A 25,772-nucleotide genomic window follows, 5' to 3' on the forward strand; every position below is an offset into this window, starting at 1 on the left:
GAAGTCTGTAGTGTGTTGGCAGTGAAAGGGAAGAAGGTAAGGTGGTACTGAGGAACTTGCTTTTAAATTGTTCATGTTTACTCTCACTTCACTGCTTTTTAATGGAAACTTCTCTACCATATCATTTCTGCAGCTTAGGATAATTTTAAATACATGAATAAGGTTTAAAAAAAGAAGAAATGTTTGTAAGACCATGTTTGTATGAGTTTACATTTTTTATCAGTCCTATGCTGTATATGTATTGCACAAATACTATTATAATTTAGTTTTCAAGGAAGTTTAAAATCATGATGGGAAGACAGCTGCCTGCTTTCACATATTCTCAAACTTTAGTCTGCCACCATGCTGGAGCTTGAGTCTGGTGCAACTTGGATTTCTGGGAGAGTACAGAAGCCTATGGAGAAGATGCTGGGAGATGTGAATAAAAACTTTTGCCTGCCATATTCCACCATCCTGACACTGAGCCCTGAGGGGACTTATGATGGGAAAGAACAGGGCAAGTTCTTTCTGAATAGAAATAGATAAGGTGCATATCAAAGGAATAATTTCAATGAGCCCAGATTCTCGCATCTTCCCATATGTAGAAAAGTGCTAAATTCATTACCTTGAGATGTCTGGTTTTCCTTAATTAATGGCAATCTTTTGATGTTTCAACTACCTGGTTTTTGTTGCAAATATCCTGGCTCTTCCCTTGCCTCTTCAAAGCAACACCTCAGAGCTATCTGAGAGGTTGCCTCCTGGTCTTGAAGTCCTCAGAGAGTTCACTGAATAAAACATAATTTTCAACTTTAAGGTTGTGCTTTTTTTTTTTTTCCCCAGTTGACAGTTTTGGGAACCAAATGAAGAAGCCCAGAGCAGAGTTCCTCACCTAAACTCTACCAGGCGTCTTTTGGGCCAGAACACCTCCTTCGGGAGTCCAGATGATTTTGGTGAGTCACTCCTGGTTTTCAGATCTCCTATTATTGGTTAATGATGCTAAATTTTATGCAGTGGTCTTAAGCTCCTTTTTGGAGGAGTCAGTGGTCCTTGAAACTTAGTTTCAAGAAGAGGTACCTGGGGTTATCCTCAGCGAAGGCACTGGCAAGATTTTGTTCAGTTTAGACACTCAGGGGTTTTATTCTCAGTTGAAAGTCTGGGAAGATTTTGCTCAGTTGCAAGAACACTGAGTAGGGTTGGATTGCCTATGTTTTTCCTTGAATTGCCTATCATAATAGAATCTGTCAGAATAAACCCAAAATCTCATGAGAGTTTTCAGCTCTGAAGAAGGGGACATCTCTTGGCTGGCAATGGCTTTCTCAGGCAACTAATAAACTTACAGGAGTGGTGGAGGCAAAGACATCATGCCATGTAGCTGTCTCTATAGGAAAATCCATTCATTTTAATTAAAGCTTGCTCTGCTGGGGACATGAGCACCCATGGTAGTCTTATACCACCAGAGGGAAAACCTGAGACATGGTAAGAGGAGCTGAAACTACTCTGGAGCAAACCCTGGAGGAGTTAAGGTCACAAGCGGTACACTGGCCCATCACCTGATTCAAGCAACCGTTTGAATCTGCTCTTTGGAACTCAGGGAAGAGTCAAGAAGGCTGAAGGAAGCTTATTTCCTACAAACAAGAAAGGGACAGGGAAAGGATTTGTACCCAAAGGGCCCTACAAGGTCCTGCTTAGTTTCAAAACTGCTGGAAAGGGTCTCTCGGCCAAAATTCACTTCATAGCCTCCTTAATCAAGAACAAATGCCAATCTTAAAGTCTTTTCCATGACTGCTGCTAAGTCGCTTCAGTCGTGTCCGACTCTGTGCGACCCCATAGATGGCAGCCCACAAGGCTCCCGTCCCTGGGATTCTCCAGGCAAGAACACTGGAGTGGATTGCCATTTCCTTCTCCAGTGCATGAAAGTGAAAAGTGAAAGTGAAGTCGCCCAGTCATGTCCAACTCTTAGCGACCCCCTGAACTGCAGCCTACCAGGCTCCTCTGCCCATGGGATTTTTCCAGGCAAGAGTACTGGAGTGGGTTGCCAGTGCCTTCTCCACTTTTCCATGACTAGTGAAGCCTTATTCATCTGAGCATGCAACTTTAATGTATTTCAACTGTTATTTATAAAGTAGTAAGTGTACATTGTGAGAGTTGGACTGTGAAGAAAGCTGAGCACTGAAGAATTGATGCTTTTGAACTGTGGTGTTGGAGAAGACTCTCGAGAGTCCCTTGGGCTGCAAGGAGATCCAACCAGTCCATTCTAAAGAAGACTCTTGAGAGTCCCTTGGGCTGCAAGGAGATCCAACCAGTCCATTCTAAAGGAGATCAGTCCTGGGTGTTCTTTGGAAGGACTGATGCTAAAGCTGAAACTCCAGTACTTTGGCCACCTCATGCAAAGAGTGGACTCATTGGAAAAGACTGATGCTGGGAGGGATTGGGGGCAGGAGGAGAAGGGGACGACAGAGGATGAGATGGCTAGATGGCATCGCTGACTCGATGGACGTGAGTCTGGGTGAACTCTGGGAGTTGGTAATGGACAGGGAGGCCTGGCGTGCTGCGATTCATGGGTTTGCAAAGAGTCGGACACGACTGAGCAACTGAACTGAAATGTACATTGTAATATCTGATTCATAACTAAGTTTTTAAGCTGAAGCTATGAAAGCCCTAGTTTTCTCTCTGTACACATTGCACATATGAGACATCTCTACCTCTGGAAAATATTATCAAAATTAAACTTATAAAAGAGCTCTGTTTAGTTTAAAGTGCTTATGAACTAAATATTTCTAAATATGAAAAAGCAGGCTAGAATGAATTTTAGGTTCAAACAATCTAGAAAGTATTCAGTATTAAATTAACATCTGGCATCAAGCTTAAGATTGATGGTTTAATCAATAAAGACTTGTCTTTTATTTTACCTAGGTTTAATTCAGGTCAATACATTTATTTCTGTTACAGAGTTTGTCAACAATAAAAATTAACTTGGTATGATGAAATTCTTATAAATACACTATAAGGGAGACAAGATAAGCTTTGGGGGTAAACTCTTTAGAAATAATTATGCTTTAGGAATGTCTGCTTGAAAATAATCTCTCCATATGACTTGGTAAGTTGAAGAATTGTGCTAAATTAAGTTAAACAGTAGAAGCTTATTGAAGAGCTAGGTCATTCCCAAATAAGATACTGAAACATCCTCTTCCCTTTACAGAGAAGCTAAAGATATTTAGAACTATTCATATATATGTTTGTTGCCACACTGAGATATTTTTATAAGAAAGCACATGTTTTTAGAAATTATTATATTTGTTTGCCATGCCAAACATAACACTAAGGTAGTTCATAATTGCTTACTTGGAAAGTAAGATGAGTGTTGTGAACAAAAGAAGGTACGAAAGATGGAATTGTGTTTTTTTAAGGGAAAAGAAAATAATTTTGTCCCAAAGTTGGTTCTTTCTAGATGGGGAAAAAATAGGGGACAAAATAATAAGCATACAGAAAGTTGGTGGAAAATAAGCCTGAGAAATGAGTTTTGTGCATGGTCAGGACTGGTTGAATTTAGATTGAATTTAGTAAGGTAGATGGATTTTGTTGTTAAAAGTAAGCTGGTGTAAGACTGGAGTTTCATTTTCTCTCTGTTAGGAGAATAAAGTTTTCTTGGAGTGTGGCATTGGTAACAGATTGTGTGAGTTTCTGTGCCTTTAAGTGATCTGTTTTTACTTTTGAAATCTTTTGTCAACTTTGGTTACGTGGTCACTGTGATCCTATTTGACCAAGTGTTTTAAAACTTTTTTTGTTATTTTTGACAAACTTCCTATCAAGTTTTATTTAACATCTCCAGCTAACTTTAAAAGGCATCTCAGAGAAGAATATCAGACTAATTAGGCTTATGGTATGTTAAATTACTTGAGAAACGTTGTCAACTGATTAGAGACGAACCTTAGGTTATATTTTGTGGATAAATGTCATTAATACAGATATCCTAAAATATATATGAATTCCTAAAAATCTGATATACACTGGTATAATATTGATCATAAATTCTAGTTTTTAATCTTAAAATCTCATATGTCACAGCAATATCCAAGTTTCTTGTCAATTGCATTATAATTTGATCTTTAACCAAGCCTTTTTAAGTCTTGCTACTTAAAGCCAATCGTTTTATTTTGATGCTTCTATAAAAATGAAGGTCTTCAAGAAAATTCATAGAAAGGCTTTTTGACAAATAGAAGTTTCTGATCACTTTTAGATCATATCACTGAGCTGGGTAAGAAGTTACAAAACTCTAATTGAAAACCTGAAGATTTCACCCAGATCATCAGGAATTAATTAACTGATAAATATAATTTGTGATATTATGACTTTTTGGGGAAATATACTCTTAATTTTTGTTTTCTTAAAAAAAAAAAACATGCTTTTATGCTATGGCCCTCAACAAGTTGACAAAGTACACTTCTGTAAACGAACATGAAACATCTTTTTCTCTCTACCTGATCCTTCTAGGATTTGGCTTCTCCAGTTAGATCTTCTGTGGACTTGATGATTTACTGCAACCAGATTACAACTATTTATACTAATCGTTGTTTTAATTTGTTCTCCTTTGTTTCCAAATGGTTTATGCTTTGTATCTATCTCTGCTGTACTATGGCTTTATTAATGTTACTAGCTGTATTGCCTATTGTCTAATTTGTAAGATTGCCCCTTGTATTACCCTGTGTGAAACCAGGTGTCCAACAAAATCAGTGATGGCTAAAAGTCTTGAGTTAGTCCACCATATACACATAACTCTACATAAAATGATTGTAATAGTGCAACTCTAGATATGGGAAGAAGCCACAGGGGAAAACATTTCCTGGATCATAATAGACTAGTAATGCAAGCAATCCAGAGAATTTTAATTATCATCAACAGGACCTAATCCAAAAAAAATAACACACTGAGTGACCTACCAACAGAATATCTGTCTCGTCTAGGAATGAGCCATTCCTAGCACTGTGCCACAAAATTGGTCATGAAATGTCTCCGAAGGCTGGTCAGATTTTGACCAAGGGGAAGCACTGTGAAGGAAAATGTTGCCTGCCAGACACTGTGACCCCCACAGTGAGCCCTCAGGATGGGGACAAACAGGCAGCCTCGTGCCAAGCCCTCAACCATTGTATCCTCCCCCAGCAGCGCAGCGAGGGGAAGGTGGGGAAGAACAGGACAGCGGCCCTAGACAGCTAGGTGCTTAGCAAAGGAGTGATTTTAATGAGCCCAGACTCTTGCATCTTCCCATATACAGAAAAGCACTAAATTCATTAATTCGAGGTATCTGGTTTTCCTTAATTATCAGTAATCTTTTGGTATTGTGGCTACCTGATCTTTGTTGCAAAACTCCTATAAATCCTGGTTGCTCCCTTACCTCTTTGGAGCAGCCCTTCAGAGCTACTCTGGGCTTGAAGTCCACACAGAGTCATTGAGTGAGACATAATTCTCAACTTTTGGGCTGTGTCTTTTTTCTTCAGTTGACAGAGGCAAGGACGTCAACACATCTGTGTGTAGCTCCAGGTAACACACAGTTCACTTATCCCATAGGATTTTTTCACAGCTAAGTATTTTAAGCCAGGAATCAGAATAGCAAACCTGGTTTCTTTCCTTTCATTCTTCTCACCAGCCCTCAGGTACAAAAATGGGTAACAGACCACTCAGTATTCTAGATACACTTTAGTCTTGGCTGAGTGATTTAGAATGTTGGTCTAGAAAATCTCCTAAACATCATCTGGTCCCATTTATTTTCCTGTGGTGTGTCCTGGGGCTCATTCAACTCAACAAACCTTTGTACGGATGTGAAGGTCCACAGGTAGTGGGGTAAGAGGACAAAACATAAGGCGGGCTTCTCTTAGCCCAAGCATGCTCAAATGCCTTTTATGTTCTCCAGGGCAAAGATTTAGTGTTATGCTTAAAAACAGATATACTAAACAACTCAGCAGGTAGCTTCTGGAAAAGCAATACTTCAGAATCAGCTTGGGGTTGCTGCAATAATTTGTTCACTCCAGGAAGCCAGGGTGTGAGCTAGATGGAAAAATTGTTTTCTTGTCAAAGCTCAGAAAACCAGGGTACTGCACAATCTGGAGATGCTGTAGCTTATCTTTTTCTTTTAAAGATGGTGAGCTTCTAGGGCTAATCCTAGCTCCTTATAATATGTTATTTGGCATAAAGATTTTAAAAGCTTAGCCTGAGCCGTGCTGTGGGACTTGATAGAACTGAGGGAAATCCAACATGCCTTTTACAAACAGTTCCTATGGCTGGCCCATTTAATCAATTGGAAATCTCACCACAGAGGCAACTTACCTTAGTTAATCTTCTTGCTGACTCTCTGTTGGGTCATTTACACTCTCAACCTGACAATTCATGTCAACTGTAACCAGAAGGGAAAACAAAAAGGTTAAATGTTTGTTAAACCCAAGTCTCTTAAATATATTACAATGGCCTGTGAATCGCTACATTTCTGACTTCCTATCTTATACCTGTTTTCAATTTGTTTTCATTCATTCATTCAAGATTTGGGGACCACTCTTGTAGATTTTTACTGGTCGGGGGATGGGGAGGGCAGAATTGCCTCTTTACTAAACTGTAGGAGCTGTTTTCATTTCATACCGGATTTGGGGGTTGACATTACACTCCTTAGGTAAATGCAAAGGCTTTAATAGATGTCTAAGAAAATAAAGGGAAAACAAAGCCAACCAGATCATCCATGCACAGAGAGGTAAGCGGCTCCCTCTGAAACAGCAATGCTAGTAGGCCTGCTGGGTTTGCCAGGTTCTCAATTTTGAAATTCAAAACCGACCCTGAAAACTTGCCAATGTGTGCAGTGGACACCATGAAACGGAAAAGCAAAACATCTAACCAGATCACACAGCAATGATAAAACATGTGCATTTACTTTGCTGTGTGTATTAGTCTATGTAAGTATTTGCATACAAATAGCACACATAATTAATGTCTTTGTCCAGAAGGAGCCCAGAACAGGCACAGCAGACACTCTGGAAATTTTCAAGGGTCAGTAGGTTTAATTAGATTGGTATTGCTAAAGCATCAAAGCCCATATTATATACTGAGAGACTTAATATACAGATGAACAATGGCCAGACCATATTTGGCAGTAGAATTCTGACTTCAAAACTCTGCAGCAAGCAGCTCAGAACTTGGTCAGTGACTGCCAGCTTCCCTGTGGTTTGCTCCATGCTCCCAACACAGGGCCAACCGGGGAAAACCAAATCTTCTCAAACCAACCAGCCACTTCTGGTTAACCCGTCTGGCTTCTTCTTGCAAACAACCTCCTGTCAAGGGTCTTTGAAATCTTCCCTTTTGTTAGATAGAAGTTCCCCGCTTCCCTCCTGCCTTTGAGTTGGCCAAACGTAAGCGATAAGAGCTGACACCCATGCTCTGGATGTGTAACCTGTTCTCATTTGGGTAATCTTCATTTGTTTGAACAAAATCAATCATCCACATCTCTCTTTCTTGAACACGAAAACCTGATTCAGGTAAAACAGTGGCAGGGGCTGGATTTCCCATTCCAAAGAGACTTGAAAGAGGGAATGGCTGGTTGGCAGCCCACCCAACTCTCAAGGAGGAAGGTTTTAAAAGCAGGTCTCTCTGTTCCTGCTGCAAACACTCCTTGGTTTCTCACCGTGTGTGAGCCCACTCTTTACCCCAGGTGTAAACTGGCCAGATACAGCAAGGGTGCCCATAAAAACGAACACTGTGCACACTTTCCATCCTGGCCCACAGAGTTACTGTAAGGTTGACCATCTCAGTGTGGGCTGTACAGAATAAAATATAGGAGAGTGTTCCTTATCTGTTCCTTCCTCCAACTCAAGGGTCCCTAGTTCTAAAATCTATTAATAAGTGTTAATAGGAAAAGCATCTGATGAGCAATGTTAACTATGTTTTTTTTATAGCTGAGACTTTGTGCTCAGTAAACTCTATAGTGAGGACTGAACCTTAGTATTTAACACATTTATGCCCCTTTCATTTAGTGAGAATTGCATTACCTTGGTATTTTTCAGAACATGATTTGTAGAGTCCTAGTTAAAAATCATGTTTATAGTGTCACAACCTGGCTGGGAGGGTTTCACTCAGCTGAGTATGACTATCATGGAGTGACTTTTAATGGATGAAATCTGGGGTTTAAAAATATTATTTTCCTAGATAATGCATGTGCATGCTCAGTCGCTTGGGTCGTGTCCGACTCTTTGCGGCCCTGTGGACTGTAGTCTGCCAGGCTTCTCTGTCCATGGGATCCTCCAGATAAGAATGCTGGAGTGGGCTGCCACGCCGTCCTCCAGGGAAGGGTTAAAAAAATAATCAGTTTGCACTGAGTCAAAGATAGGTTCAAAGATGTTTTGTAGAATATGGGGAATATAGCCAATATTTTGTAATAACTATGAATGGAAAGTAACCCTTAAAATTGGATAATTAAAAAAAATTAAATTAAAAATCAGTTGTTGCAAAAGAGCATATAATTAAGGGAGTCAATGAAGGTGAGGGCATGCCTATAGCAGGGTGGAACGCATGGTATAGGAAACTGTTTAAAACTACCAAGTAATTTCTAACAGTGGCTGAAATTTTCTCAAGGTCATTATCAACCCAAACTGCAAGATTTTATATATACATGTTGAAAACTGACCAACAATTCTGGCTCTCCTAAGCTCTGTGGGCAAATGGAATTGAATATTTAGAAATCATGTGTGCCTAAATAGCTGTTTTTTCTAATGCAAATGATGATCTCTCAGAGGGTCTCCAGTGTCATGGTGCGGGGGCAAGGTGATAATATTCCTGAGGCTCACAGTCTTTAGATGCCTTCAAAATGAGACATGACCAAAGAAAGGTTTTTGGAAATTGACAAAGTGCTTTTAAAGACTCACTATGTTTCTGGCCAAGCCATGTGATGTGATACACTGAGGTGGAGTCATGAAATTTTAAGAATAGCCCAGATTCAAGCCAGGCCTCCTCTAAATGCTGAGTAGTTCCATAGAGTTCACCAGCTGGACTTCAGTTCAGTTTAGCCTTGGCATGACCCACTCTTCCCTTGGTGCCATGAAGTAAGAGTAAACTGAGGCACGTGCTTTTTTTTTTTTTTTTTGCTATTTTTAAAAAAAAAAGGCTGTCAATTTTGCCAATTCCCAGTAGAAAGCGGTTTTTGAACTTTACCCTGTTCAAACCGAACATGCTGATTCATAGACCAGCTCCTTTAATCCTAGATTACACAGAGAAAGTGCGCCAGGTTTGTGGTTTCGGTGACTCAAATAGCTCAGAAACTTACCATCAGGACTGGTGGAGTTCTCTGTGTCAACAGAGCCTTCGCTCTTCACGGGAACTCTCGGTGTGTTTCCGCCTTGATCTGAAGAAGACGACAGTCCTTGATTAATAGAGAATTGGAATGTCCTGACTGCCAATTGTTCTGTCATCCTCCACTGCACTCTTAAATTTAAAAATACTCCTGGGATTGAATTTCTTTTGCAGAAGAGGTTAAAGGAGGAAACAGTAGGCTGAGTTGCTTGAATACTTCAGTGCTGTCATAGTCTAAATTCTCTTTAATTTGTGAGATAATCACATACATACATGCACAAGTTCTCAAATTAGAAAGCAGGTAACATGAAAGCAGGGAAACTTGGTTTAATCAGAACAACCCACAATTTGAATTTGGGGAAATTTGTGTGTGAGTTTAGGTGGCTTTAATTTTGAAGAGAGTAAAAACAGAAAATCTATTTTGCCTTAGGCATGACTGAAAGCTGAAAGATTCATTCTCCTGGCAGTGAGGATTTTTTTGTTTAAACACAAATGAATGTCTCAGTTGTTCCCTAAAAGACATCCTTGGATGCTGCGAGTCCGGACTACCGAGAATCCAGTCTTTAGTTAATTTCTGTTGTAATTTTTCTCTACTCACACAACTTCATAAGACTTGTCCTCCATTCACTGTGGCTAAAGCTATATAACACACTTATGTGTAGTTGTAAGGGCACTGGTTTTCTTTTGCTTTTCATGATCTGATATTTGTACATATTAAAAATTGATCACTATAATAAGTCTATTTAACATCCATTTTTCTTTTTGTGAGAAAGTTTACAGATAGTCAAAAGGACAATAATCTCTTGCTTCTTAGATATCTATTATGTTTTCACAACTTGAAGAGCCAGGGCATTTGAAAATACAAATAAAGTACTGGAAAAACCCATAATTTCAAAGTTTTTTTTATTGTTTATGTACTTAAAAATAGAATATTAAATTGAGTTTCATTACATGAATACTTATTGAGTTCAGAGTATGTTCAAGCTGATCTTCCTGTTCGTGAAGCGTCAAGGCTAGGAAAGATCCAGTGTATAATCTCTTCAAAGGCAGATACCTTCAACTTGCACTTTTGGTAATGATTTACTGAAGCTGAGAACCAAGAAGTAAGGTCACTAATCTTAGCCTGGGTAGATGGAAGGTAGGAAGGTCAGTACTTAACAGTGAAGAAAGTCATTTTATATTTGAAGACTGAAGTGCAGGGTCATTTAAGTGCAGATACCAAAGAAGCTTTGCATCTGATGCTGAGGAAGAAAATTGAGAATCAGATGCGGGGGAATTTGGGAGATGTCTTCGATTTCTGGCTTGGGAAGATCCCCTGGAGGAAGGGCAACCCACTCCAATATTCTTGCCTGGGAAATCCCATGGACGGAGGAGCCTGGTGGGCTACAGTCCATGGGGTTGCAGAGTCAGACACAAGTGAGTGCCTAACACTGTTACTTTTCAGTACAGAATAATGTCATATCATTGACAGCATGAGAGTAGATGAGAAAAGTCAGGAATAGGAAAACATAAGAAAAAATGACTCCTGGACAGCCAAGTCCTACAAGGACACCATTAAAGTGACTGTGTCCATGAGCTTTTTTCACTAGTTTCTGAGGATGAGGTTGGGAAAGTGAAAACAAAACTTGAAACTTCCAACTGGACTTAACATCATATTTTTTCTCACTGTCAATTCTAGAAAATAGACAATGTTTCAACTGCTCATCAACATATTCCTTAAAGACACAATTACAGAAGAAACCACTGATGGATATTTTTCTAAGCCTGAGAGCAGGGATCTTTGCTAAGTATCCCTCAAAACCGAAGAAATAAGAAAAAAAAAAAAAAAAAAATGGAATGTCTGACTTTATATACAAGTCAGTATATATAAACACAGACTTTGAGGTGGGAAAAATTACCGTAAGAGACATTTTGAAAAAGAAGTATAAATTGAAAAATATTTATACCTTTTATCATAGACAATGGGTCTATATCTTTGATATATAAAGTACTTCTAAAAAATAGAGGTAAATATTAACAATTGGATAGAATACGGAGCAAGAGATCTAACAGGAAGTTAATTAAAAATAAGAATGGCCTGCAGTTAGGTGAAAATGTGATTCACTTTGATACTAATGGAAAAAAATGCAAGTTAAGATTACACTAAGAAAAAGATTTCTGCCTAAAGTAACTATCATAAGGTAGGGTAATACTCCCATCAAGAATAGATAGAGACATTGAACAGATTTGAGAAATTATTTTAAGGCACTAGAGAGCCATTAAAGGAGCTTGAGGAGGTGAAAAATGGCGAACTTGACATTCCACATGTACAAGAAGTTTAACAGAGCTTCCAGATGTTTTTAAATGAAGTTTGGGGTGGGGGGAGAGGGGCAAAACTTGGAGGCCAGGGCCCACCAAAGAAGAGGTGCTCTGACAAGTACCTCAAGTTTTCTTTGGGATTCCCCTGAAGGGTCATACTCTGGGGGCAATGAACTTGAAACAGACCAGTTCTTAAATCTGAAGACCAACTTTTAGTCAACTTAATCTCTGACTAGACTTCCGTGCTCTGCTTAATCCTACCCGCCTTTAAGAAGCAAACATAATCCTCTCTGGAAGAAGATAAAGTCATCCAGAGGCTCAAGTCATCACTACAATTTTTCACATATAGTGTCTAGCATTCAATAAAAAAATACCAATCATTCCAGAAGAACAAGTATGGATCACTGAAAACCAAGACAATAAAACAATATATAGAGACATGTTAGAGATATTACTCGTAGATACAACTTTAAAATATGGTTAATGAGTTTAAGGGTTGAGTGAGAAGAGGGTGAATTCTCATGGCAAAGAAGTTTATCAGATCACTGGACTAAACACTGTATTAAAAAAAAGTCAGATGTAAATTCTGGAACTGAAAAATATATAATACTTGAAGTTTAGAATTCAATAGGCAGATGTGGCAGTAATAAGACACAGCTGAAGAAAGAATTCATAAATTGAAAGCTAATTTAGAAGAAAATATAAAGAATATTAAAGATGAAAGAATATAAAGATGAAAAATATAGAAAAGAATTATTATGATCCCCAAACAAAATTAATGCAAAGCAAAGCTCATTCAAGTCAATCATTATAAAACTGCAGAAAATCATGGTTAAAGAAAAACTATAAAATTAATTAGTGAGTAAAGAAGGATTCACTTCAAAATAGCAACAATAGGAATTATAGATGACATCTCAATAAAAATAATGGAATCCAGAGACAATGTAATGATATCTTTAAAGTGCTTGAAGAAAATAATATTAATGTAAAATTTCATACCTAACAATATCTTCTTTTAGACTTCAATTTGAAATATTTTCAGGGTTAAAATAGTAGACTTACATTGAAGGATTTTCGCTATACTAAAAATAAAAATTCTAGGTAGGTTATAGAACTACATTTGAAAGGTACCATGGAAAAAGACCCTCACATCATTAAGCAAAATTTTGTACATAGGAAAAATAAAACATTAACCATAAGGAAAAAGACTAGTAATCTGGAAAACATTTAAATTAGCAGCTTTAGTTTATCAAAATGCAGCATTAAGACTGTAAAATAAACCAGAGTAGAAGAAATTTGCCGTATATATATACACACATATAACACAAGAGTCCTTGTATATATGTATGTGTGTGTGTGTGTGTGCACATATGTATATATAACTCACAATGGACTTATATATAAAACAATATAAAAGACAAGGAAGCCAATAGAAAATGAGCAAGACACAGACAGACATGTCATAAAAGAGGATATCTTACCTGGTCACTTGCTTTCTTGAATGCCTTTTACCAAACATCGCAGTATTTAAAAGCCTCAGCCTTTTCACTATAAACATAACTACAAAATGTTCTAACTCCTTGGACACCATCAGAACTTCTCAAAATACAACATAATTGTTATATTTTATAAGATATGATTACTATAGAAGGGATGTTAATTGACCTAACACTGTTTACACATTATTTATTTGACTTTCTCCTTGGGGTCACTGTGATGGCATCTAGAAGTACCCGTGGCTGATTCTTCCAGGGAATCTCTTTCAATGTCATGACTATTAATGGTAATAACCTTGATGATATTACTATAGAGAAACCTCTCTGACATCACAGAGAACTTTCTAGCTAACAGGATGCTAGTCAATTGAATAATGCTCAATGAAAATAAAGGAGCATACAAAACACTTCTAAGAGCTAGGTGAGAGAGGAAAAAAGTTGAAGAAAGCAAAACCCAAAAGGCCAACCAGACAGTAAATATTTAAGTTGCTGGCCTTATGTTTTGTCTTTTCAAACTCATTGTTTTAAAATATATTTGAGAATTCTCAGGTTATGCCATCATATTGGCACAGATTAGCATGAAATGTCAGGGCATGTTTCAGATCCGTGACAGAGAGAGAAGAAAAATCATAGTTGTAGCTCTATATATTGCCATGTTGTTGAGCAGGGGTCTCTTAGATCTGCTTTTGAAGATCCTAATGGTATGATTATTGGTATTTTGAAGATCCTAATGGTATGATTATTGGCATCTAGTACTTCTAGATGCCATCACAGTGACCCCAAGGAGAAAGTCAAATAAATAATGTGTAAATAGTGTTAGGTCAATTAACATCCCTTCTATAGTAATCATATCTTATAAAATATAACAATTATGTTGTATTTTGAGAAGTTCTGGTGGTGTCCAATAATACCTAATGGTATGATTATTATTAATGGTAGACATTATTCATGTATTCATCATGAGTGTACATGATTCTGTGTGCGTGTGGTATGAATATATGACTATGCATGTGTGCGGTGGCATGCTTATGTGAACGTGCAATTGCATATGTGTATGCAAGTGTGGGTGTGTGTGCTGTTATTTGGAAAGAGGGAAAGAAGAATGACAGATACTTATTACTCTCATGTATGTGGAACTGTTATTATCCTAAGGGCTTCTCTCCTGCTGGGCAATGCATCTGAGTGCCCCAGAGAAATGATTCCATTTCACACAGACAACAGAATCTGATCAAAACAAAAACTGTCTCTACAGCCTGTTTATTTCAGTTTGCCTGTCCCTCCCCTCATTTTGATTGCTGCTGCTTAGAACACAAACAAGAGGTACATTTCAGGGCTCCTAGCAGGAGATAAAAGATGCTGAAATAGAAAGAGTCTGGGACAGTCAGTACCAGTTCATTTTCAATTACCAACCTCAACTGTCCTCTTCAAAGCCTTGATTATGATAACCTTTTGTAGGTCAGTTGCATTACATAAAAAATAATAAATGAAGCAAGTCTTGCCACAAAGAAAAGATGCTGAAATGCATATAGAATGCAGTTAACCAAATTTTTAAATACATAAACATGGAGAGATATTAGAGGATTCTCCAAGTATTTCTTTTGAGATTTATGTTGGCAATAAACTCCATGCAACAAAAAGAAGTACAAATAATTATTGTTCAGAATGTGTAGTTCCCTAGCTATCATGACAGCTACAGAAAGCAGAGTTGTCTGGATTCAATTCTATTGAATTAAATTGATGTTGAACCAAAGCAAGCATTCTTGAACCATCTTGACTTTTGCCATTATCTACGTTCCAACTTACTCTTAATGTAATGGATTTCCAACTTTACTATTAATGTAATGAATTAGATAATTATTTAGAAAGGCTTACTTCCTATCTTCACTCCTATGGGAGCTGACTTCATTGTTCTTTGACACTGGGCTTGGTCATGGAATTTGCTTTAGCCAATGAGACATTAGCAAAAGTGAGTCAAACAGAGGTCTGTGAAATGCACTTGTTCTGTTGGGGTTTGCCCTCTTATGCTCCTGCCTTTTACCCCAAAAAGAACATGCTTCAGGGAAGAGCTGAGCGACTGAGACCTAAAACTCAGTTCACAGCCTGACATCCTTCCTGGCCCAGACCAGATGGGGTTGATCCTCACATCTGTGAACAAAAGAATGGACGATTGGTGTTCTAAGCCTCTGAGATTGAAGGCACGACTGTGGTGAAAACTAATGTTTAATAAAGTGAAAGTCACCCAGTCGTGTTCGACTCTTTGTGACACCATGAACTATACAGTTCACAGAATTCTCCGGGGTAGAACACTGGAGTGGGTAGTCTTTCCCTTCTCTGGGGTGTCTTCCCAAACCAGGGATCAAACCTAGGTCTCCTGCACTGCTGGTGAATTCTTTACCAGCTGAGCCATCAGGGAAGCCTAAGAATACTGGAGTGGGTAGCCTATCCCTTCTCCAGTGGATCTTCCTGACCCAGGAATTGAACCAGGGTCTCCTGCAGCCCAATGCTTAATAATGTGTTTTTAATGGACTCTGCCTTAACATTGCTTCTTAATTTTGTCCCATAGCAATTATAGCTATAAAACTGTGAGCTTAATTTGTGCCTAATCTTTTCACACATAATAATGTGTTAGCTTTGGTATCACCTAAAAGCATCTACAGGACTGACAGGGATAAAGTAGGATAGTTAAATAGTTTAGTTTAAAAATCCCACTAGAGGGAATTTGAAGGGAGTTTGGGAAATTCTTGTAAACGAATGAAGCCGGTAACCTAGCAACAATCTACCCTACCTTGAAGGAAGGCCAGGTGCATTCAAGCACCAGGCACACTCAGCCACAAGTCCTGAGTTAAACACACAAGAGGACTTCCCTGGGGGTCCAGTGGTTAGCAGTCTGCCTGCCAGTGCAGAGGACACAGGTTTGACCCCTGGTCTGGGAAGATTCCACATACCACGGGGCAACCAAGCCTGTGTGCCACAACTGCTGACGCCTGTGTGCCTTAAAGCCCGTGCTCTGCAACAAGAGAAGCCACTGCAGTGAGAAGCTGGTGCCCTGCGACTAGAGGGGAGCCCGCTCCCCACAGCTAGAGGACGCCTGCACTCAGTGAAGATCAATGAAGATCTGGCACAGCCTTCAAATAGATAAATGCAGGCCAACAGGTATGCAGTCTGAATCTTGTTAATGGTCCTTGAAGAGCTGCATTTCTGCATGTAGCCAAGATAGGATTATAGGTGAAAGGGGGAAGAAATTAGGTGAAAGGGGACATCACACTGAAACCTGAGATGAATTGTCATACTAGTATATGTCACCAGCCTTTTGCTAATATACATATGATTTTAATAGCCCCGTGACACTCCCAGCTAGACCATATGGGTCAAAGGAGGAACTAATGATGTAAACCTTGACATCTATCCAAAAACGAGGAAGAGGGTGGTCTTCTCCCCGCCTCTCCACTTTTTCTCTGATTATAAACATTTAGCCCTCTTTGTTCTCAGGGCTGTGCTGCCTTTCTTTGCCTGCTTGTATCTCTCACAAGCATCCCATGCTAATAAACTCTCTGTTTGCCTATCATTTTGCCTCCTGCTGAATTCTTTCTGTGACAAGACTAAAGAACCTGAGCTTTGGGAAGTTCTGACACCAGGGGAACAGTTTCAATGAAAAGACAATGGGTTTGAGTCCCCTCCTGCTCAGGGATCCTGGGTTCAAGTCCCAGTCTGAGTTTTGGCTGGGTTGGAGCTCCATCTCAGAAAGACTGCAGTTTTAGGACTATAAATGGTGTTTGTGTGAAATTTTGAGAAACACAGAATTAATGTATAGAGATTAGAAGTCCCTTTACAGGCTAAAATCTGTTGCTTAAAATGGAATAAAACTGGTCACAGAGTTTAGGGCATTTGTCACATATATTTAACTTCCAAGCTCAAATGGAAGGAAGCAATTATTCCACGTACATAACCATCAATTTATGTTCTTTTCAAGCAATGGATTGTTAGGGGAGATGATCTCCATTAGACCTTAGAGTGCCAAGTTCACTTTCTAGGTATAGAATCCAAGTGCAACTAAGCAGCAGGAGATCAGAGACCAACTTATGCAGGAAGAACAGAGTGTCAGTGAAAAGACAGAACTTAAAGAGAAGCTGAGTCTGTGATATGCTGTGTTGTCATGATGCTTTCCCACAAACTGCTCTTTATAATCAAGGCACCAACATTATTTAAAATGATCATAAAAGTCAGTGATGTGACTCCTCTTAGTGATGTGGTTCCAAGAGCCATAAAATAAATATATTTAGCCTCAGGAAAAAAGTTCCAGTCCTTAGTAATGGCGTGGGCTTATCTATTTACATAGCTGCTTGAGGAGCATGCAGGTTTCACTTCCAGGTGTTTTGTGATAATATGTTAAGGGTACAAAGGGTAAACACCTAGGAAAATTCATCCAAAGTAAGGGGAAGCAAAATAAACCATGCAGCATTTATTGATAACAAAGATCACTACCCACTCTTTCTACAACCAATGACACACAGCAAGCCATGAATCCAGCCCCCACAAATTCCTTCTCTCCGTTGGATATGCCTTTGTTTCGCTTTTTGTAACTTCCTGTTTTGTTACTCATGACAGATTCTGAACCTCAGGACTGTCTATTTCTGGCCACCTTTCTGGGAAGTGCAACATTAGTGTCAGGGGATGGATGGCACGTAACAAATGCAAACCCTACAGGGACTCCTTAGGGAATGAAGGGGGCTCCTCCTTCAAGGGGGTTTCACCTGGGACTCTCCAGTACCACCTCCTCTGCTTCCTGCTTATCCCAAAGATCTTGACTTATTTTCTCTTCCACTCTTTATTTGGTGAAATTCCTCTTTTAAAAAATTTCTCATACAAGTAATTAGATCCAGGCATTTGTTATTGGTCCGCCATTCCTTTAGCATTTTCCTCCCAGCAAGAGATACTAACATAGAGAATCATAGTGAGTTTTCCTGTCTCTTGGGGGAAATGAGGAGTGAAGGTGTTCATGGCTAGCTTCATGCACTTGTGGAAATTTCCCTGGGCTGCTTCTCTCCCAGTTGGGCAAGTAAATGGTAGCTGGTGGTGGTGGTGAAGTCGTGTCTGACTCTTGCGACCCTATGGACTGTAGCCCACTAGGCTCCTCTGTGCATGGGATTTCCCAGGCAGGAACAGTGGAGTGGGTTGTCATTTCCTCCTCTAGGGGATCTTCCCAACCCAAGGATTGAACCTGAGTCTCTTGTGTTTCCTGCATTGCCAGGTGCGTTCTTTACCACTAGCACCACCTCGGAAGCCCCTAAATGGTAGCTAGTAAGACCCTCTTCAGGATTATTTCAGTCTACTAGAGCGAGGGGGAGGGTTGGAGGTAACACCAGGCTCATGCCTTCTCTTTGTTGTGGCTACCAGCCCATTCTTTGGGTTCATTTGTTTTTATTTGTATTCATTTGCTTGTTATACTTATCTGCTTTCATATCATTATGTCTGGGTGAGTGAGATTTAAAGTCTGACTTCATATCACCATCTTAAACCCAAGATCAGGTATGTAGACTCTCTTGATTTGTGGGACAGTGTATTCACTCTGGGTGTCTCACATACATAGCCTTTGTCAATAGCAGGTTTTGGGAATATTTATCAAAGAATAGCTCTGATCAGACAATGTTATGGACTGAATATTTGTGACCCCCACCCCAGATTCATATGTTGAAGCCCCAACTGGTAATGTGACTATATTTGGAAATCAGGCCTTTATGGAGCTAATTTAGGTTAAATGAGGTCATAATACTGAGGCTCTAATCTCACAGAATTGTGGCCATATAAGAAGAGGGACATCTCTCTCCCTTTGCTGAATGAGGGCATAGTGAGAAGGGGACCACGTGCAGGCCAGGAAGAGAGCTCCTGCCAAAACCCAATCAGCCCAGTGCCTGGATTCGAACTTCCCAGTCTCCAGAATTGTGAGGGAGTAAACTTCTGTTAAGACTCCCAGTCTGTTTCTTTCTTTCTTTCTTTTTTTTTTTTTTAATGACAGTAAGATATACTCAATTTAAAACTAGTTCACATTTCTTTGGAACAAAGGTACAATTGTAAACCATCTACACCGCATTTAACCTATTTTCTCCCAAAGAACCCCAATCATACAGCTGCTGCTTGACCACCCTACCTGTGGTGGTCACATGTAGACACATGTCTTTGGCTCCCTCTCCAAAGCCAAATAATGAATGACTATTCTCAACAGTGAAAAACTGAAAGCATTTCCTCTAAGATTAGGAACAAGACAAGGACGTCCACTCTTGCCACTTTTACTCAACGTAGTTTTGGAAGTCCTGGCCACAACAATCAGAGAAGAAAGTGAAATAAAAGGAATCCTAATTGGAGAAGTAAAATTGTCACTGTTTGCAGATGACCTGATGTTATACACTGAAAATCCTAAAGATGTGACCAGAAAACTATTAGATTTCTGCAATGAATGTGGTAGAGTTGTAGGATACAAAATTAATACACAGAAATCTCTTGCATTCCTATATTCTAGCAATGAAAAATCAGAGAAATTAAGGAAACAATTCAATTTACTATCACATCAAAAAGACTAACATACCTAATAAACTTACCTAAGGAGGTAAAAAAAACCTGTACTCAGAAAACTAAGATACAGATGAAAAAGATCAAAGATGACATGAACAGGTGAAGAGATATACCATGTTTTTGAATTGGAAGGATCAATATTGTCAAAACGACTATACTACCCAATGTAATCTACAGATTCAATGCAATCCCTATCCAATTACCAATGGATTTCACAGAATTAGAACCAAAAATTTTACAACTTGCATGAAAACACAGAAGACCCCTAATAGCCAAAGGAATCGATGGAGCTGGAGGAATCAGGCTTCCCTGACTTCAGGCTATACTACAAAGCTATAGTAATCAAAACACTATGGTACTGGCACAAAAACAGAAATACAGATCAATGGAACAAGATAGAAAGTCCAGAATTAAACCCAGGCCCCAATAGGTACCCCATCTATGACACAGGAGGCAAGAATATACAATGGAAAAAAAGATAATATCTTCAGTAAGTAGTGCTTGGAAAACTGAACAACGACATGTAAAAGAATGAAATTAGAACATTCTCTAACACCTTATACAAAAATAAATTCAAAATAGGTTAAAGACCTAAATGTCAGACCAGAAACTATAAAACTCTTAGGGGAAAACATAAGCAGAACACTGACATAAATCACAGCAAGATCATCTATGACCCACCTCCTAGAGTAATGGAAACAGAAAGAAACAAATGGGATATAACTACACTTACAAGCTTTTGCACAGCAAAGGAAACTATAATCAAGGTGAAAAGACAACCCCCACAAGGGACGAAAATAATAGTAAATGAAGCAAGTGACGAAGGACTAGTTTCCAAAATATACAAGGAGCTCATGCAACTCAATACAAGGAAAGCAAACAACCCAATAAAAATGTGGGCAGAAGATCTAAACAGACATTTCTCCCAAGAAGACATACAGATGGCTAAATAAACACATGAAACGATGCTCAACATCACTCACTGTTAGAGAAATGCATATAGAAACTACATGCACCCCAACGTTCAGCGCAGCACTAGTTACAATGGCTAGGACGTGGAAGCAAGCTAGATGCCCATAGGCAGATGAGTGCATAAGGAGTCGTGGTACATATACACAATGGAATATTACTCAGCTATAAAAAGGAATGCATTATCAAGAGCCTATATAGAGTGAAGTAAGTCAGAAAGAGAAAGACAAATACTGAATATTAATGCATATATACGGAATCTAGAAAGATGGTATTGATGATCCTACATACAGGGCAGCAAAGGAGACACAAACAGACTTTTGGACTCAATAGGAGAAGAGGGTAGGATGATTTGAGAGAATAGAATTGAAACATATACATTACCATATGTAAACTAGATAACCAGTGTGAGTTTGATGCATGAAGCAGAGCACCCTAAACTGATGCTCTGAACAACCTAGAGGGATAGGGTGTAGAGGGAGGAGGGAGGGTTTCAGGATGGATGGGACACATGCATACCTACCTATATCTATGGCCGATTCATATTGATGCATGGGAAAGACCATCACAATATTGTAATTATCCTCCAATTAACATAAACAAATTTAAAAATAAAATAAAATAGATTTAAAGGACAGGGAAAAAAAAACTACAATGAGATATCACCTCACACCAATCAGAACAGTCATCATCAAAAAATCTACAAACTATAAATGATGGAGAGGGTGTGGAGAAAAGGAAACCCTCTTGCACTGTTAATGGGATTGTAAATTGATATAGCCGCTATGGAAGACAGTATGGAGATTCCTTAAGAAACTAGGAATAAAACTACCATATGACCCAACAATCCCACTACTGGGCATATACCCTAAGAAAACCATAATTGAAAAAGACACATGTACCCCAATGTTCATTGTAGCACTATTTACAATAGTTAGGACATGGAAAAAACCTAGATGTCCATTTAATGGAAAAGAAACTGTGGGACATATATGCAATGGAACACTTCAGTTTAGTTCAGTTCAGTCGCTCTGCTGCTGCTGCTGCTAAGTCGCTTCAGTTGTCCGACTCTGTGCGACCCCAGAGACAGCAGCCCACCAGGCTTCCCCATCCCTGGGATTCTCCAGGCAAGAACACTGGAGTGGGTTGCCATTTCCTTCTCCAATGCATGAAAGTGAAAAGTGAAAGTGAAGTCGCTCAGTCGTGTCCGAATCTTAGCGACCCCATGGACTGCAGCACACCAGGCCTCTCTGTTCATCATCAACTCCCGGAGTTTATTCAGACTCATGTCCACTGAGTTGGTGATGCCATCCAACCATCTCATCCTTTGTCGTCCCCTTCTCTTCCCACCTTCAATCTTTCCCAACATCAGGGTCTTTTCAAATGAGTCAGTTCTTTGCATCAGGTGGACAAAGTATTGAAGTTTCAGCTTCAACATCAGTCCTTCCAATGAATATTCAGGAATGAATTCCTTTAGGATTGATTGGTTGATCTCCTTGCTATCCAAGGGACTCTCAAGAGTCTTCTCCAACACCACAGTTCAAAAGCATCAATTCTTCGGTACTCAGCTTTCTTTATAGTCCAATTCTCACATCCATACATGACCACTGGAAAAACCATAGCTTTGGCTAGATGGATCTTTGTTGGCAAAGTAATGTCTCTGCTTTTGAATATGCTGTCTAGGTTGGTCATAACTTTTCTTCCAAGAAGCAAGAGTCTTTTAATTTCATGGCTGCAGTCACCATCTGCAGTGATTTTGGAGCCCCCCAAAATAAAGTATGTCACAGTTTCCACTGTTTCCCTATCTATTTGCCATGAAGTGATTGGACCTGATACCATGATCTTAGTTTTCTGAATGTTGAGTTTTAAGCCAGCTTTTTCATTCTCCTTTTTCCCTTTTATCAAGAGGCTCTTTAGTTCTTCACTTTCTGCTATAAGGGTGGTGTCATCTGCATATCTGAGGTTACTGATATTTCTCCCGGCAATCTCGATTTCAGCTTGTGCTTCTTTCAGCCCAGCGTTTCTCATGATGTACTCTGCATATAAGTTAAATAAGCAGGGTGACAGTATACAGCCTTGACGTACTCCTTTTCCTATTTGGAACCAGTCTGTTGTTCCATGTCCAGTTCTAACTGTTGCTTCCCGACCTGCATACAGATTTCTCAGGAGACAGGTCAGGTGATCTGGTATTCCCATCTCTTTGAGAATTTTCCATAGTTTGCTGTGACCCACATAGTCAAAGGCTTTGGCATAGTCAGTAAAGCAGAAATAGATGTTTTTCTGCAACTCTCTTGCTTTTTTGATAATCCAGTGGATGTTGGCAATTTGTTCTCTGGTTCCTCTGCCTTTTCTAAATCCAGCTTGACCATCTGGAAGTTCATGGTTCACATACTGCTTGAGCCTGACTTGGAGAATTTTGAGCATTACTTTACTAGCATGTGAGATGAGTGCAATTGTGTGGTATTTTGAACATTCTTTGGCATTGCCTTTCTTTGGGGTTGGAATGAAAACTGACCTTTTCCAGTCCTGTGGCCACTGCTGAGTTCTCTAAATTTGCTGGCATATTGAGTGTAGCACTTAAACAGCATCATCTTTTAGGATTTGAAATAGCTCAACTGGAATTCCATCACCTCTACTAGCTGTGTTCATAGTGATGTTTCCTAAGGCCCACTTCACTTCACATTCCAGGATGTCTGGCTCTAGGTGAGTGACCACACCATCGTGGTTATCTGGGTCATGAAGTTTTTTTGTATAGTTCTTCTGTGTATTCTTGCCACCTGTTCTTAACATCTTCTGCTTCTGTTAGGTCCATACCATTTCTAACCTTTATTGTGCCCATCTTTGTATTAAAAGTTCCCTTGGTATCTCTAATTTTCTTGAAGAGATTTCCAGTCTTTCCCATTCTATTGTTTTCTTCTATTTCTTTGCATTGATCACCGAGGAAGCCTTTCTTACCTCTCCTTACTATTCTTTGGAACTCTGCATTCAAATGGGTATATTTTTCCTTTTCTCCTTTGCCTTTCTCTTCTCTTCTTTTCATAGCTGTTTGTAAGGCCTCCTCAGACAACCATTTTGACTTTCTGCATTTCTTTTTCTTGTGTATGCTCTTGATATCTGCCTCCTGTACAGTGTCACGAACCTCCATCCATCGTTCTTCAGGCACTCTGTCTATCCGATCTAATCCCTTAAATCTATTTGTCACTTTCACTGTATAATCATAAGGGATTTGATTTAGGTCATACCTGAATGGTCTAGTGGTTTTCCCTACTTTCTTCAATTTCAGTCTGGATTTGGCAATAAGGAGTTCATGATCTGAGCCACAGTCAGCTCCTGGTCTTGTTTTTGCTGACTGTATAGAGCTTCTCCATCTTTGGCTGCAAAGAATATAATCAGTCTGATTTTGAAATTGACCATCTGGTGATGTCCATGTAGAGTCTTCTCTTCTGTTGTTGAAAGACACGTTTGCTCTCACCAGTGAGTTCTCTTGGCAAAACTCTGTTAGCCTTTACCCTGCTTCATTCTGTATTCCAAGGCCAAATTTGCCCATTACTCCAAGTATTTCTTGACCTCCTAATTTTGTATTCCAGTCCCCTATGATGAAAATGACATCTTTTTTGGTTGCTAGTTCTAGAAGTTCTTGTAGCTCTTCATGGAACCATTCAACTTCAGCTTCTTCAGCATTATTGGTCAGGGTATAGACTTGGATTACCCTGAAATTGAATGGTTTGCCTTGGAAACGAACAGAGACCATTCTGTCGTTTTTGAGATTGCATCCAAGTACTGCATTTCAGACTCTCTGTTGATTATGAGGGCTACTCCATTTCTTCTAAGGGATTGCTGCCCACAGTAGTAGATATAATGATCATTTGAGTTAAATTCATCCATTTTAGTTCGCTGATTCCTAGAATGTCGATGTTCACTCCTGCCATCTCCTGTTTGACCACTTCCACTTTGCCTTGATTCATGGACCTAACATTCCAGGTTCCTATGCAATATTGCTCTTTAGCATCGGACTTTACTTCCATCACCAGTCACATACATCCACAAAACTGGGTGTTGTTTTTGCTTTGGCTCTGTCTCTTCATTCTTTCTGGAGTTATTTCTCCACTGATCTACAGTAGCATATTGGAAACCTACTGACCTGGGGAGTTCATCTTTCAGTGTCCTATCTTTTTGCCTTTTCATACTGTTCATGGGGTTCTCAAGGCAAGAATACTGAAGTGGTTTGCCATTCCCTTCTCCAGTGGACCAGTGGTCACCATTATCTTCATTACCTCACCATAGTTTGGCCTCAGATCAAATAATAAGGACAGTCCCGCCCTTCAACAGAAAATTGGATTAAAGATTTACTGAGCACAGCCCCACCCCTCAGAACAAGACTCAGTTTCTCCCTCTGTCAGTCTCTCCCAGCAGGGAGCTTCCATAAGCCTCTTATCCTTCTCCATCAGAGGGCAGACAGACTGAAACCCACAATGGAACACTACTCAGCCATAAAAAGGAACACATTTGAATCAGTTCTAATGAGGGCGATGAACCTAGAGCCTGTTATATAGAGTGAAGTCAGAAACACATATCATATATTAATGCATATATATGGAATCTATGGAATCTAGAAAGATGGTACCAATGAGCCTATTTGCAGGACAGCACTGGAGATGCAGCCATAGAGAACAGACTTGTAGACACAGTGGGGAAGGGCAGGGAGGGATGAATGGAGAGGGCAGCATGGAAACATACATTACCATATGGAAAACAGGTAGACAGTGGGATTTGCTGTATGACACAGGGAACTCAAACCAGGACTGTGTGACAACCAAGAGAGGTAGGATGGGGTGGGAGGTGGGAGGTGGGCTCAAGAGGAAGGAGACACATGCATATCCATGATTGACTCATATGGATGTATGGCAGAAACCAACAAAATATTGCAAAGCAATTGTCCTGCAATTAAAAATTTAAAAGTCTACTAAGAATAAATCCTGGAGAGGATGTAGAGAACAGGGAACCCTCCTACACTATTGGTGGGAATGTAAATTGGTTAAGCTACTACAAAGAAGTGTGTGGAGCTTACTTAGGGAACTAAAAACAGAGCTACCAGATGATCCAGTAATCCCACTCCTGGGCATAGATCCAGAGAAAACCATTGTT

At 39.5% G+C, this 25,772-nt stretch overlaps 1 protein-coding gene across 3 annotated transcripts in view; it reads right to left on the minus strand.

Annotated features, from left to right (window-relative positions):
• Positions 1–25,772, minus strand: part of MACROD2 (MACRO domain containing 2) — a 2,312,183-nt gene that overhangs the window by 8,346 nt on the left and 2,278,065 nt on the right. For all 3 annotated transcript variants that reach the window (XM_027560273.1, XM_027560275.1, XM_027560274.1), the window contains 2 exons: positions 9,272–9,349; positions 6,298–6,364 (listed from right to left, as the gene is read on the minus strand). In XM_027560273.1, the coding sequence (XP_027416074.1) occupies positions 6,303–6,364; positions 9,272–9,349 (140 nt within the window). In that variant the 3' untranslated portion in view covers positions 6,298–6,302. The remainder of the gene's footprint in view (positions 1–6,297; positions 6,365–9,271; positions 9,350–25,772) is intronic.

Source organism: Bos indicus x Bos taurus, chromosome 13 (genome assembly GCF_003369695.1).
Source record: "Bos indicus x Bos taurus breed Angus x Brahman F1 hybrid chromosome 13, Bos_hybrid_MaternalHap_v2.0, whole genome shotgun sequence".
Classification (NCBI taxonomy): domain Eukaryota; kingdom Metazoa; phylum Chordata; class Mammalia; order Artiodactyla; family Bovidae; genus Bos; species Bos indicus x Bos taurus.